Here is a 15,359-nt window from a genome sequence, read left to right as displayed (position 1 = left end):
GAGCGTGTCCCTCGACGACCTGACCGTCGACGGCTTCGACGACTTCCTCGGAGCCGGAGCCTCGAGAAAGCCTGTCGACGCCCTCGACGCCTCAGACGTCGATGTCTTCCTCGAAGACATCACAGGTGCACACGGTCTCGATCGCGTCGAGGACCGGGACCTGGAACGGGTACGGCGAGAACGAGCCCCCTTGTCCGAACGGGACCTCTCCCGTGACTCGCGCCGACCACTCTTGCGAGCGGTGGCTCTCGACCTCTCACGGCCGACCCCACTCGGGGGCGCGGACGGTTGAGTACCCTGCGACTCAAGAATCGCCAACATCTTCTTCCCGAAGGAAGCCCATTCCTCCGGCGTCGCACGGCTGGTGGGGCAACCGACGTGCCGGGCAGAGTCCTCTGAAGAGGACCTGGAAGGCGACCGGTGTCGGCGCTTCCGAGAATGCCTCGAAGAGGCCGAGGAGTGGCGAGACCGACTCCTAGAAGAAGACCGACGAGACTTCCGACGATGACGCGGAGAGTCACCCCTCGAATCATCCGTCGAAAGCCCCGCCGCCTTCGACTTCCGGGGCTTGGACACCCGACCTACCGACAATTTCTTCTTACGTTCGCGTAAGGCCTTGGACGTGAGCGACAGGCAGTCGACACAGTCATCCGTGTCGAGGGCCTCCCCGAGGCACCAGAGGCAGGCATCGTGCGAGTCAGTCACCGACATCTTGGACCCACACTCCCCGCACTTCTTGAAGCCCGGACGCGGGGTTGAAGACGAAGTGGAAGACATCGTCGAAGGAACAATTCACAAACGAACAGGTTCGAAGAACCGGAAAGAACAGAACTCTAATGAGTCGAGGCTAGAACCGAGAAACACGAAGCAACACGTTCGCGGAAAAAACGGAACTGAGGCTACTGGCGTCGTGCGTCCTACTTATCACATCGGATGACGTCGGACGTCGGAGGAGGTCCTCGACGGCGGCGCATCGACGTCATCGACGCAGGACGCAGACGCCGAAAAAGTTTCCGAAGCAGCACAGCTGTGGTGATTACATGTCATAGATATGGAATACGTCGGAGGACCCAATCCCCTCGAAACAGCAAATAAAGTGTTGTCATTATAAAGACAGGATGCAGTGAAGTTTGAGAGAGATGGACTCAAGAGCCCTAGTCGGTGTGCAGGAGATAAGTGTTTCTTAGAAGAGAGAACGGGTGTTACAGAAGACACAGTGTACCATATAAAGGCCCGCTAGAGATAATTCAATCCTTGATGGACGCCAGTGCAAAAACAATACGCAGGGAAAAATCACTCAAAAAAATAATTCGGGTCCAGGTGATGAGCCAGGCTCCAGCATTCTGGACAAGCTGACAAAGCTTGATGGAGCTCAAACAGAGGCCAAGTGAAAAAGAGAGGTCGCTCACTCTTAGCATGAAAGATGGCATAAGAGACCACAGGAGTGTGACAGCCAGGGGGAGACAGGAAAGAATTCCGCCTAGAAGCTTCAAATGGCAAACTTAGAATCCAGCCAGAACAAGCATCTGAGATGGAATGAAGAGGCAAGAGTTGATCAGGAAGCTTAGATTGCTGACAGAAGGGGCAGGAGAGGGGGGATTCCCAGTCTGGCATGCTAGCAAGAAGAGTTCCAGATCTGCAGTCTGTTATCTATTCTAAGGAATTCAGGCTTTTCAGGGTTTAAGTAATTGTTGCTCAGACACCTAACTATGTCATATGTGACCCAGACCTACCCAAAGCAGCATCTGGGTGGTATCTGTAGGGAAAAAATAAAATTGGTAAACGTAAACATTAAATAGTGGAGGCAAGAAAACGGCAGGAGGAAGAAATAAAGGGGGCTAAAGAGATGCTTCAGTGTGATCAAAGTGAAGAGAGCAAAACCAGGCAAGGACAATTTCACCAAAATATGTGAGACTATTAAACAAGATGTTCTGGTCAATGGTGTTAAATAGTGGAGGCAAGAAAACGGCAGGAGGAAGAAATAAAGGGGGCTAAAGAGATGCTTCAGTGTGATCAAAGTGAAGAGAGCAAAACCAGGCAAGGACAATTTCACCAAAATATGTGAGACTATTAAACAAGATGTTCTGGTCAATGGTGTTAAAGGCTGCTGAAAAATACAGAAGGCAAAGCTGTGATCGCCCTTCGCAGTCTGAAGCCAGGAGACTCATCCACAACAATCACTATATTATAGTCGGCATCCATGCCAGTCGGAAGCCTCCCTCGGAAGGATGGAGAGAATTAAAAGATGCTAGAAAATCTCTTAGACTACAGGTGCTCTTAGATACTGCCTATGCTATTGAAAATACAGCCAAAGAAATTGCATATACAAGATAACCCAACAGAGTAGATTTTACCGCCTGGTGATTTTTCACCTTTCTGTAATGTGTGATATTTTCACATTGTTAATGGACAGCATTTTACCACTAATAGAAATTGTTGCTTAGTGGCAGCATTATTCATACTGCCAATGCCGTAATGAGGCCTGCTTTGTGAAACTAAAAGGAAAGTGGCTTTATTCCACAATTTCACTGTCCCCTGATATTTCATAATCTCCTTTCTCTTCATGTGGATAACTTGTTTATTTACTAACAAAAGGTCATATGTGTGTCAATTTCTTTTACTAGTCAAGTTGTATATGAGCTAGTATCAGGTAACCCAACCCGATCACAACTATTGTATGTTGGGCAATTCTGCTTTGCTGTTGGTTCCATCACCTTCTGGTGCTATAATATTGTACAGTTTCCATTAGTTCAATGTTGTGACTTTGGATCAGTCTTTGCATGCGTTTTCTGATGTGCAATGAGATGGTGCTTTTGATTGAATCGTTTTCCGCATATAGTGCAGTGATAAGGTCTTTCACCTGTATGCATTCTTTGGTGTCTTAGAAGAGCTTCTTTTTGATTGAAGCTTTTTCCGCATACAGCACACTGATAAGGTCTCTCTCCTGTGTGTATCCTTTCATGTCTTATGAGATTTGACATTGCAGAAAAGCTTTTCCCACACCCACGACACGAGTATCCCCCCTTTACAGCATCTGCTCGCTGGTAGGCGATATTGCTGCTCTTCAGGCAGATTTGCTGCATTTCAGGACTTTCAGATTTGACTTTTTTAGCTGAAGATTTACGCAAAGTAGATTGATCTCTAGATATTAAACAGTTACCAAGAGTCTTCTTCCTGATCATGCGTCGATTACCTGTTGATTACAATTAAGTACATGCAATTAGTTTTGTGCAAGTGAAAAGCTGAATGATAACAACATCTTCATACAGATATATGCTCAGCCTTTAGTAAGGCAGCTACTGGCAGAACTGTAGCAATCATGGCTGAATGAGGACAGCATGACCAATGAGACTAAAAAATCAATTTTGGGAAATCTATAGGTGCTTTTCAGGCCCCTTGACTTCCCTTTTTCCCTCTTTTTTTATGATCAACTCGCAGATGTACCCGTTCTCCAAACGGGTTTTGTAGATGGACATGATAACACTGATCCTCTAGGTCACGTGTTCCTTATACAAATTCACACTGTTTCACCAATGTGCACCCCATTTGCATAGTTACCTTTTAGAATCCTCCGCCTCAACCTGGCGTGTTGCAGTTTGTTGCAGTGCAAATAACTTGGAAACTTTGCATCCTAGGTCACTGCATCCTAGGTCCTCGACGTTGAGTTTTGTTAGCTAATAATGTCCGTAGGGTCCGAACTGGTAACTATGAAAAATGTAGTGCAGATTGGTGAAACAGTGTGGAATTGTATAAGGAACAACGCTTCGCCAAGCCACAAACAACTTTTTAGTTGTGCTGAAATTCGGGCACGGAGTGGGGTGTCCAAATGTCATGTAGTGTGAAGGCATCATGAAGTACGACACAGACAACAGACTTCAAATTTAAACAAACAATGTTTATTTAACTGAAATTTCAGGATGGTTGAAGGCCTAACTTGCCCTACGCTAATGTTGTTTTTGCCTACTGGAATGAAATTAAGGAAAGTCTGTGTCAAAGAAATTAACCTAAAAGACTGTCCATGTCCAAAACCTATCCTTGACATCACAACTATAGCAAACCAATCTGTAGGGATTTCAAACTCAAAAGAAGGGAGTAGTTTCTTACCTGTAACTCCATTTCTCCAGCATTGGTATCTTTCATGGATTCACATGCTTAGAATATTCCCCGTCGTCAGACTGGGAACCCTCGGTACACATATATAGTCGTTTCCTATAGGAAAAAACTTCCGACACTTGTGTGTCCTATCCACATCTACGTCCTCTCTGGGGCCGTCCACGCATGCCCCGTAGGACGTAGTGGTATAAAAGCCCCGCCCCCGCGGGTCCCGTCAGATTTTGGCCCCTCCAAAGTAGAAAGGAGAACCTGCTTATGCATATATCTTGCACATTGCATTCCGGGGAGGCTGGTGGGCGCATGTGAATCCATGAAAGATACCAATGCTGGAGAAATGGAGTTACAGGTAAGAAACTACTCCCTTCTCCAGCATTGGATCTTTCATGGATTCACATGCTTAGAATAGATTGTATAGCAGTATCCTAAAAGAAGGAGCTGAGAATGCAATGCAACATACACTGCAAAAACACCCCAAAACCTAATTATATAGGCACATAAGCAACAACATATTTTTCGATATATACATATTCATCATACATATATATATATATATATATATATTTCTACTCAAAACCTACACACTAAAGAACCAGTATAGACAAGGCAAAAGACAAAAAACTTCACCGTTTTTGGCTTACCTCATTGAAACAGATGGCGCAGAACTGCCCTTCCCATCTGTACTTCATCCGCATTCTGCCTTTCCAGGCAGTAATGGCGTGTGAACGTGTGTGGGACTGACCATGCCGCCGCCTGGCAGATGTCTGTCAGAGGAATTCCTGCCCACAGAGCCGTGGAAGAGGCTGTCGATCTTGTGGAATGGGCTCTAGGATGCCCTTGTAGGGGTCTCCCGGCCTTGGAGTGACTAAAAGCAATTGCCGACGAGACCCATCGAGCCAGTCCTTGCTTGGAAATTGCCTTTCCTCTTGTCAACGGACCGTATGTGATGAACAGCTGTCTGGTAGTTCTGAGTTCTTGTGTTCTTTGCAGATAAAACTTCAATGCCCTTCTCACATCTAGAGTATGAAGAGCCTTTTCCGCCGTCGACGACGGGGTCGCAAAGAAAGTAGGGAGGACAATGGTCGAGTGTTTGTGATAGACCGTCGGAACTTTCGGGACGAAAGTAGGATTAGTAGATAGCACCACTTTGTCCTTAAAGAATCTCATATATGGAGGGTCTATGACCAATGCCTGTAGCTCCGATACTCTTCTAGCTGATGTAATGGCAATTAAGAAAGCCAGCTTCCATGATAGGAACTGCATGGATGAAGAGGACATTGGCTCGAAAGGTGGCTTCATTAAAGCCGCCAACACCACATTTAGACTCCATGTTGGTGGGAACCGTTTCGTAGGGGGAAAGGTTCGAAAAAGACCCCTCATGAAATGTTTCACCAGTCTGTCGCTGAATAACGGAGAGGACTGTCTCCTCCTCGTGAACCTTGAGATGGCCGCCAGGTGCACCTTTATGGATGACGAGGATAACCCACTCTCCGCCAGGTGAAGAAGATACGGTAAAACCTGTTCTGGAGTTACTTCTAAAGGCCGTATTTCGTGTTGCGTTTGACACCACACACAGAACCTTCGCCACTTGCAGATGTATGACTTGTTGGTGGAAGGAGCCCTAGCCGCCTGTAGAATTTTTCAGCAATCCGACGAAACTTTCAAAGTGCCAAATTCCGAAAAGTCAGGAGCCAGGCCGTCAGGTTGAGGCTGTCCGGATTGTGATGCCACACTGTTCCCTTGTCCCTGGACAGGAGATTTGGAACCTTCTGGAATGTTATCGGTTGTTCCAACGACAGATGCAGCAGGTCGGAAAACCAAGGTTGTCTCGGCCAATACAGTGCCACTAGAATGACCCGGCATTTGTATCTGCGTATCCATTGTACTGTTCTCCTTATAAGGGGAAACGGAGGGAAGGCGTACAGGAACTTGTCTGTCCATGGAAAAGAGAACGCTTCCCCTAGGGATCCTTTCTGAGGCCATCTGCTCGCGAACTGCTCGCATTTCTTGTTTTCTTTCGTTGCGAAGAGATCCACTGAGGGGTGACCCCATCTTTTGAAGATTTTCTGCAGCTGAATGGCGTCCATCTCCCACTCGTGTATCTGGGCCATGCTTCTGCTTAGGGAATCCGCTTGTACGTTCTGCACTCCTGGAAGATGGTGTGCCACTATAGATATGTTGTGTTTCAAAGCCCAATGCCATACCTTTTGAGCCTCCACGGACAGGGTCCTGGATCTCGTGCCGCCTTGTTTTATCAAGTAGAACATGGCTGTTGTGTTGTCCGTCAGCACTCTTACTCTCAACACCTTGATATGTGGGAGGAACGACTTCAAGGCCCATCTTACTGCCCTCAGCTCCAGTACATTGATATGTAGGAGTGATTCGGTCGGGGACCATCTGCCCTGGGTTTTGTAGTTGTCCATGTGTGCTCCCTAGCCTGTCAGGGATGCGTCCGTGATGATGGTTCGGTGAAATTCTGGTTCTTGTAGAGGTACCCCTCTGCCCAGGTTGTGAACGCTTTTCCACCATTGGAGGGCTCGGATGACTTCGTCGTCGTCGACGGTTATCCTGTCTGACCACCGACCCGTGGCCTGCTTCCATCTGTCCGCTAGGAATTCCTGAAGTGGCCTCATGAACAATCGACAGTTGGCTACTAGATGGATGCAGGAAGCCATGGAACCTAGGATCGCTACATACTTTCTCACTGAGAGTGTGCAATGTAAACGTAGTTGACTCGTCAGTCGATTGATTTTTGACATTCTGTCTAGGGAAGGTTTCACTATTCCCGACTGGGTTTCGAATTGAGCTCCCAAAAACTTTAAGTTCTTTGATGGCCTTAGAGAGGACTTTCGGAAGTTCACTGCGAACCCCAGCCGTTGCAGAAGCTGTAAGGTGGCCTGTACGCTGTCGTTGGTCGACGCCGAGGAGGATCCCCTCACAAGCCAGTCGTCGAGGTACGGGTATACATGATGCCCTTTCTGTCTCAGCCAGGCTGCCACGGGTGCCAAACATTTTGTGAACGTTCTTGGGGAGGATTTGAGACCAAACGGAAGCACTGCGAATTGGTAGTGTGTCCGACCTACCATGAACCTCAGAAACTTTCTGTGTTTTTGACACATAGGTATGTGGAAGTACGCGTCCTGTAGATCCAGAGACGCCAAAAAATCTCCCACTTGAACGGACCTGATTACTTCCTGCAGCGTGAGCATTTTGAATTTTTGGCTCTGTAAGGTCTCGTTGAGGTCGCGCAGGTCGAGAATGGGACGCCACTTTCCGTTTGGCTTTTTTATCACAAAACACCGTGAGTATACCCCTTGGCCCATCTGCGATGCAGGAACCAATTCTATGGCACCTTTTTGTAACATAAGTGCTACTTCCAGCAGCAAAACGTTCAGATGTGGTTGGGGTAGGAATACCGGTGGACATTTTGGAGGTTTGCATTTGAATAGTAGAGAATGTCCGTACCTCACTGTGTCCAACACCCACTGATCTGTTGTGATGTCTTCCCATTCTTTGACGCAGTTTGACACTCTTCCTCCCAGAACGGTGCGCTTCCCGTCATTGCTGGTCTTTTTGTTTGTTCGTCGACGAAGGATAGGCCGGTCGTCTCTTGGATGACTGGAAGTTTCTGCGCCGGCTTGAGTTTTGAGAGGCGCGTCTATATCCCTGGGATGGGTATGCTGATCTGCCAAAAGATCTATCCCTGGATGCAGCGAATCTTGAATTGCCCGATGCCCCTTTAAAGGGACGAAAAGATTGAAAAATGTTTCCACTTTGAAGGGCACCCAACGAGCGTGCCGTATCCGAGTCCTCCTTCATGCCCTTCAGGGCCTCATCCACCTTTTCTCCAAAAAGAAGGTCACCTTCGAAGGGCATGTCCAATACTTTATACTGAACCTCCGGCCTGAAGTTGGTGCACTTAAGCCAAGCCTGGCGTCTAAGAACAACCCCGTTGTTTACTTGCTTAAAGCCCGACTCCGCCAGGTCCACCGCTATGTTAATTGCATGATTCGAAGCTTCTTCACCCTCTCGTACCAGAGACATAGCCGTTTTCGATGTTCCTCCGGAAGGTGGTCCAGTATAGGGGCTAGTCTGTGCCACATTTCCCTGTCGTACCTGGCGACAATAGCCAAAGAGTTGGCTGCTTTCACAGTTGTAGCACCCACGGATAGTACCTTCTTACCAAACACATCTTGGCGCCTTGCCTCATTATCCGGAGGGGTAGAGCACTTGTGTTGGGCCCTCGCTTTCCTTGTCGCTGCTGCCGACACCACTGAGTCAGGTGTAGGTTGGGACGAAAGATATTTCGGGGTAGAGTCTGGCACTTTAAACTTCTTTTCAATGCGGCCTTTGACGGCCGGTTCAGAAAACGGGTGACGCATGGTTTGAACACCCTCTTTCCAGACATGATCTAAAATGGGAATTGAGAATACTGAACGTCTATTCTTACCCATATGGTCAAACAGAAAACAGTCCTTTTTCTCCTCCTGCTGGACCAAGCCAAATTCCTTGCATGCCTTTTCCATCATTGAATGAAAAGCGCCAATATCGTCTGGTGGAGACGGGTGAGTGGGGCTCTTCGGTGTCTCCAATTCAACATCCGACACCCAGGATGGATCCCTAGATGGAGACAGGGAGATATCCGATACCGATCCTCGGTCAGATACAGAGTCCGACAGCTCACCCTCCTCGTGGTCCACTGGAGTCACCGGAACTCTGGTCGTTTGGGTTGGACGATGTGACGTGCCTGGCTCGTCGACGGGAGGTGTTGACGGGTTCACTGGTGGAAAACTTTCATCCAACGATTTCAGCAGCGAGTGCAATGAGGACAGGACCTCCATGGACAGGGCCGATTGTGAGTTCGAAAACTGGGTAAACACCTGAGAACAGGTTGCTCCTGATGGTGACTTGGCTCGGAGCCCAAGATCTTCCGGGCCCGCAATCCTGAAGCCGTCATCTTCCTTCGAGGAAATCGATGCTGCTTGTTCCTGCAGCAACGTGTCCGGCAACACCAGATCAAAAACCTCTGGTCTCCAGGCCTGAACTTCGGTTGACGAGGACATCGTCGCCGTCGTCGTCAGCGGGTTGATGACGGTGGAAACCAACTGCGTTAGCGGCAGTGAGGACACTGACTGGTTCGTCGTCGTCGACGGTGGGGCTGCAGGTGGCTTAGGCGGTCCCGCCTTCACAGAGCTCTCCCTGCGCTTTTCCGACTCTCTACTCGTGGCAGATCGATGAGGATCGCCCGAGGAGGATTTAGGCCTTTCCTTTCCATGTTTTTTCGACGATGAAGACTTTTTTGAAGATTCTTTTGAAGAGTCTTTGGAAGAGTGGCTTCGTGGAACATCCTTTTCCGCCGGTCGAGTTTTCTTTGCCGGTGGTTCCGACGAGGCTGAACGGCGCGGGGCCCCCGATGTTTTCGTCGAGGCCACGCTGCGCACGGAGCCAACCTCCGACTGAGGATATGCTCCCGCCCCGTCATTTAACCACGACACCAGTCGCCGACTCCGATCTTTCAGGGTTTTCTGGGAAAAACCTTTACATATTTCGCACTGGTCTGCCGAATGGTGAGGGTGGAGGAAATATATACAATCTAGATGGCCGTCCCCCTCGTAAACCTTTTTCAATCCGCACGTGGCGCACGGGCGGAAGAGCGGTTTGCCCGACATCCTGGTAAGACCAATAACCTTACGATCAAAAACGAGTAATTTCAACAATAACCTAGAAAGTAGAGACTACGCGAGGAGAACCCACTATCTTTGGAGACGGTTGAAATCTGACGGGACCCGCGGGGGCGGGGCTTTTATACCACTACGTCCTACGGGGCATGCGTGGACGGCCCCAGAGAGGACGTAGATGTGGATAGGACACTTAAGTGTCGGAAGTTTTTTCCTATAGGAAACAACTATATATGTGTACCGAGGGTTCCCAGTCTGACGACGGGGAATATTCTAAGCATGTGAATCCATGAAAGATCCAATGCTGGAGAAACAGTGTTTAACTCAAAGTTCTGAGCTTCTTCCAACTCACAGCTTTCTCTCAGCTCTCCTTCCCCAAGCATAAGAATGTTCAATAAAAGAAGAGTCTGAACGGTTACCTTCTTCAGTTCAAGGCTATAGTTCAGGACCAATTATTGGGGTTCCCTTCCCCAAGTATTAAGTAGCACCATCCAGAACAAAAAGGGTCTCAGGACTCCGTTCCCGAGACTACAAGTTAAATTCAAAAGTGTTGCAGTGGTTTTGTTGAGCTTGTCTCATGATTGAATCGGGATGATACTTTTATTAAGCTTTTTATATCCTGTCTGGCAAAGACAAGTATGTGTCAACATTATATCTTTTAAAAAGACAGTCATGCAATTCCATTCCTAAAATGTAAGTTGTAAAATAAAGTTTAGGATAGAGTATCTGAATTTCATAGTTTCAACTGTGTTTCATTTTGGGGTAGTTGCATTGACTAGTGAACTTTTGAAAAATGTACATTATCACATGATAAAATGCTTTTGATGGCACACTTAGTTCTGTAACCTGCGGGTTGCATACAGCTTGCAACTGGTGCTCAACCCATGATCTAACCCATACTCCTTGACATTCTATATTATCACCCTGTTGCTTTATACCAGGTACCCTCAAAGTGAGATCACCACAAACTACAATATTCCACCTAGTTCTGCTTAGTCTCTTTCTTTCCTCTTACACAATAAATACAAAATGTGAGCTAAGTGCTTACACAAAGTAGTGATCAATAGTTCCATCCAGCCTGTAGATCTACAGATCTACTCCAATACCAAACACTGTAGTTAGCCTCTAGAGCTTGCTTTGCTTTATGAATGTATTATATATAACCACCTGCAGGAGACAGCTGGCCAAACTGTTTTCAGAGCCTATTTATTTGTGTCCATTAATGCAGCTAACCTTTTCCATTTTACACTCATCTATGGCTTGCAAAGTTGTTTCGCCCACTCAGTCGAGTAGATTTTATGAAGGGCACAGCTTTGGCTATTCTGCTTCAATTTTGTACTTTATAATTGTTGGCAATTTAAAGACCAGACTCTTTGACCTTCACAGGCAGGCAAGGCACTCTTCTTTCCTAAACTGCAAGCAAGGACAGCCTGTTTGCCTCTTCTGTCTGTCTTACTGCCGCCCGCATAACCTGCTTCTGCTTCCAGACTGCCTTTCTCTCAACTTTAACAGTCTCAGCATAACAGATTGTTGACTTAATTTTCTTACAAGGACCCAGCTCCATTCCCCAGTTTTATTCACACCATCTTGGTCCCAGTAGCTACCCTGAAGCTGTACTGCCACTCTTCCAGCTTTGGATAACAATGCCACACTTGTATCAGAGGACACTGGACCTTTAACAACTTTAACATCCTCAGAACATAGGTGGATAGATTTCAACAGCGCTGATTTCACTATAGAAAGGATTTGCCTACTGGCTTGGGTAATGCTTGTTCTTCTCTTCAATTCGACAACTTCTACAATTATAGAATACTTGTTCTGGATGTTACAAGGTTCAATCTTCAAAAGATATTCAATTTTAGGTACACACGATCACGCTTTAAGGAAGACCTTTGACATTAAAAAGCTGTAAGAAATTGTATTCCCCCTTATTAATAAAGAGTTATACACTGTTGTTGGTCAGGAACTACAATTGTTCAGACGCAACCCCTCTTTGATGTGATAAGTCTTGCAACAGTTTGTGAAAGTCAGATTTAGGGTTTACGAGTGGTTTACAAAAGCATTCCCCTTCCTAATTGGAGACATGTGAATACTCTGGTAACATTAGATAGTTTAACATGGAAATGGAAAAGGTTTTCTTTATACGCGAGCACTCAGGCTTGTGTTAGAACTGCATGTAATAAATTTCCATTATCAGCAGGACTCTGACAAACAGCTTCTACTCGCTCCCGCCCTTATGCGAGTTAGTTTAGAGCTGGTAACATTAAAGCAAGGCAAGGCAAGGCTTTAAAAATGAACCTGTACACAGAGCTTCACTCACCCGCTCCAGAAACACTATGGTTGCGGGCTGCTTTCACTTCCTGACTTCTTCTCCTTCTATTACTACGTTAGGCACTCTTGGGTCCCACACATTCTGCACCATAGGAGTCTCTGATCTGGCCTTAACCACTGAGAGTTTCCTTCACCCCTGTCCCTTGGCTTGCTTCTGCACACGGTCCTCAGGTTGCAGAACGATCATGACTCTGCAATTACAGCTCACCTGCTACTACTGCCAGCTCCTGCTCCATCTATCTTCCCACTCCTGCTGCAGCCTGTTATGCCTCTTTGGTGGGGCAATTGATTTCAAGTGCAGGCCCTTAATGTTAATTGCCTGAGCTTGATAAAGGCGGTTAGGTCCATGTTGGGAAGGAAATTAGCCTTTCCCACCCCCTGGCCACCTTAGAGTGAGGCAAGTCCCATAGACAGACGTGCAATGTACCAGGGGGGCTAGGGTTGTGCTAAGAAACCAGGCACAAATAAAATATTGCAGGAATTATAAATGCATAGACTTAGTACGTGCATATAAAGAGATTACATTTATTTTAGTTATGGTAGATACATTCGTCCCTGCATGGCTGCGCGGTAAATGTAGACCCGGCAAAGAAACCTGAACAGGCTCAAACGCTGAGGGCAGATGAACCTGCGCTGCTGAATCCCATAGAAACTTCCTTTGTTCCTTAACGGTTGCAATTACTTGTTATCCTAGAAAGGAATGCGCTTAGAAAGACCATAAGACAGCACAAGCCTCCTCGTGGCACACATTCAACACAGCCTGGCCAACAGCAGACCTCAAACCCCCACCCAGCCCAGCAACAGTAATGGCACCCATCACTGACCCAGTTCAAGAGCCCCTGAATTCCACGATAGTGGGTGACTTCAGACCACCACCCATAAGACCAATGGTCATAAAAGATCTAAACAAACACAACCATTTCACCGTATTCCATAAACTCACCCTTTGGAATACGAGGTACAGGGAGGAATATATTATAATTCAAAATGCGGGTGGAAGCAATGGGTGCGGAGAGTGCGATATGAACCGAGCAAAGAATGTGTGGATCAGCATGACCGTGTTCCTCCCGCTTTGCCAGTCCTTAGGTTTCCCAGGTGCATGCCATAATGATGTAGTAGTATTATCTTACAATAGTAACTCTGTAATAACACCATGTGAAGCGCCTGACCTTCAGTCCCTGGAGAGATGAGACCACCCATGTGAGAGAAGACAGATGGGCGAGACTGGAACCAATCGCAGCCTGGCATCCCCTATGGAGCAGACCCATGTTTAGGGTCTCACCAACCAGCCACGCAGATTTGTACTATATGGTGATGATGCAGTGATGCCTTATAAGCTTATGTTTGTATCACTTGAGGCTAGAACGTTCACGACCAGCAGAGTTCTCCCTACATTTTGTACGATTAAAACTTGTTATCCTCATCTGCACCAACCTGCCGTCCTATAGGTTCTCTACTCCAGCAGTGTGGACAGAAGAAGGACACTAACAGTGGGGAGGAAGCCTGCAATTCTCTGGGCCACAATGGCAAGGAGGACAACAGAGAGGTAGAGGTGGGTTTACGGGATCAAGGGGAGGGGGCTTGGAGGAATGGGACCTAGAGGAGGAGGAAGAGGAATGGGACAATGTTGGAACTTTTGGAAGTGGGGGCAGCTTGTGAGAGAGAGTGCAGGAACAGACAGGGAATGGGATATCATTTTGGGCAGCAGAGCTATGGTCCACCACCCAAAGGGGCCCTTCAAGGGCAGACTCCCAGAATGACTTCAATACCATATGAAATACATCAAGCCTACACCCAATTACCCCCACAGATCCAAGGCCCACCCCCGCTGTGACATCCCCCACAGGCGATGCTGCTTTAACCACCCCACAACAACACCCAGCAGACAGTGAGCATGAACGCCTTTGGCGGTGCACCCAATGGCACAGTGGCCCCGTTTCGAGGCGCTACGGTAATAGGGGGAAACCCTTTCCTGTTCTCAGGGACAGACACCTATCCGGACTAGGACAGCCAACAGAGAGCACTTGTGTGTCCAGTCCTGTCGATGACCCTAAACCCAGAAGAGAAACCCTTGGTGGGGGAGAGATAGGAAACAAACAGTTCATCTTTATGGTAGATTCAGGCGCTGAGAAATCATGCATCAGTGAAGGTGACTTCCCGATATCTGGCAAAACTCTCGACATGCAGGGATTATCTGGGGCTATTGTAACGGTTCCATATAGAAAAGACTTAGATGTAAAGGTGGAAGGAAATGTAGTACGCATCCCCCTATTGTACTTTGAGAGCTCTCCTGTTAATTTGCTCAGTAGTCATCTGCTGAGCAAGTTAAACATGACAATCTAATTCACAGACAACAGCATTGTCTGCGCCATGCCATGCATGTGCTCAATGAGGGCGATGCTCGTAATAGACACCATGGCACGTGATGTGGTGGTGCGCGGCATCCCCGTGGACCCAGCAATGTTTATCTATGGCATAACAGTGCTTGTGCAAGCAGTGCCACAGATTACCAAAGCCTGTTGAAGAGTGCCAACTGATTTCATCTTCCACCCTGTAGTATCCCCATTGTTAGTAGCAGGTACCATTCTGTCCCTAGATCTGCAAGGGCTGTTGGTATCTGCGAAAAATATAGTTGTTCTTGGAACAGACAGCCAGGGATGCCAGTGGCACACAGTATTGTGTATCAATCCCACCATGCCCCTCAAAGAATTGACAGATGCAGAACTTTTTGAGGACAATGATGACGACGGGGAGATAATACTTGAGATTTGCATCCCCAGCAACATCATGGAGCAGTGCAGAGCCCCCAATGGCTGTTGTTGCACCACCTCCCTTCGTCCAGGGTGACTTAGAGCATGTGATGACACAGTTATGGACAACTAACCCACACGATGTAGGGCTACTAAAAGAAGTGACCCCAGTGAAGATCACACTAAAGAATGGAGCAGTACTAACCCGGGTGAAACAATACCCCCTATCAAGGTGAGGCAGAAGAAGGGATAAAGGACACAATACAGGCCTTACTTCACCAAGGGATCATAGTGTCCTCCACCTCACCAGGCAACATGGCCATATACCCTGTCAAAAAGGTGACGGAGGGTAATTGGAGAATGATCCAGGATCTCTGCGCCCTTAATGACGCAGTGCAAAAGAAATGTCCTCTCGTTCCGAACCCTGCCTCCATTTGGTGCAGCATCCCCAAAGAAGCAACACACTTCATAGCGGTCGATTTAAAGAATG

At 47.4% G+C, this 15,359-nt stretch overlaps 1 protein-coding gene across 3 annotated transcripts in view; it reads right to left on the bottom strand.

Moving 5' to 3' along the window:
• Positions 1–1,037: 1,037 nt before the first annotated feature.
• Positions 1,038–15,359, bottom strand: part of LOC138583273 (zinc finger protein 398-like) — a 584,509-nt gene continuing 570,187 nt past the window's right edge. For all 3 annotated transcript variants that reach the window (XM_069655367.1, XM_069655368.1, XM_069655369.1), the window contains one exon: positions 1,038–3,193. In XM_069655367.1, the coding sequence (XP_069511468.1) occupies positions 2,751–3,193 (443 nt within the window). In that variant the 3' untranslated portion in view covers positions 1,038–2,750. The remainder of the gene's footprint in view (positions 3,194–15,359) is intronic.

This window comes from Ambystoma mexicanum, chromosome 3q (assembly GCF_040938575.1).
Source record: "Ambystoma mexicanum isolate Mex_15411 chromosome 3q, UKY_AmexF1_1, whole genome shotgun sequence".
In the NCBI taxonomy this organism is placed as follows: Eukaryota; Metazoa; Chordata; class Amphibia; order Caudata; family Ambystomatidae; genus Ambystoma; species Ambystoma mexicanum.
The sequence above is the reverse complement of the archived record's forward strand: the minus strand, read 5'-3'. Positions and strand labels throughout refer to the sequence as shown.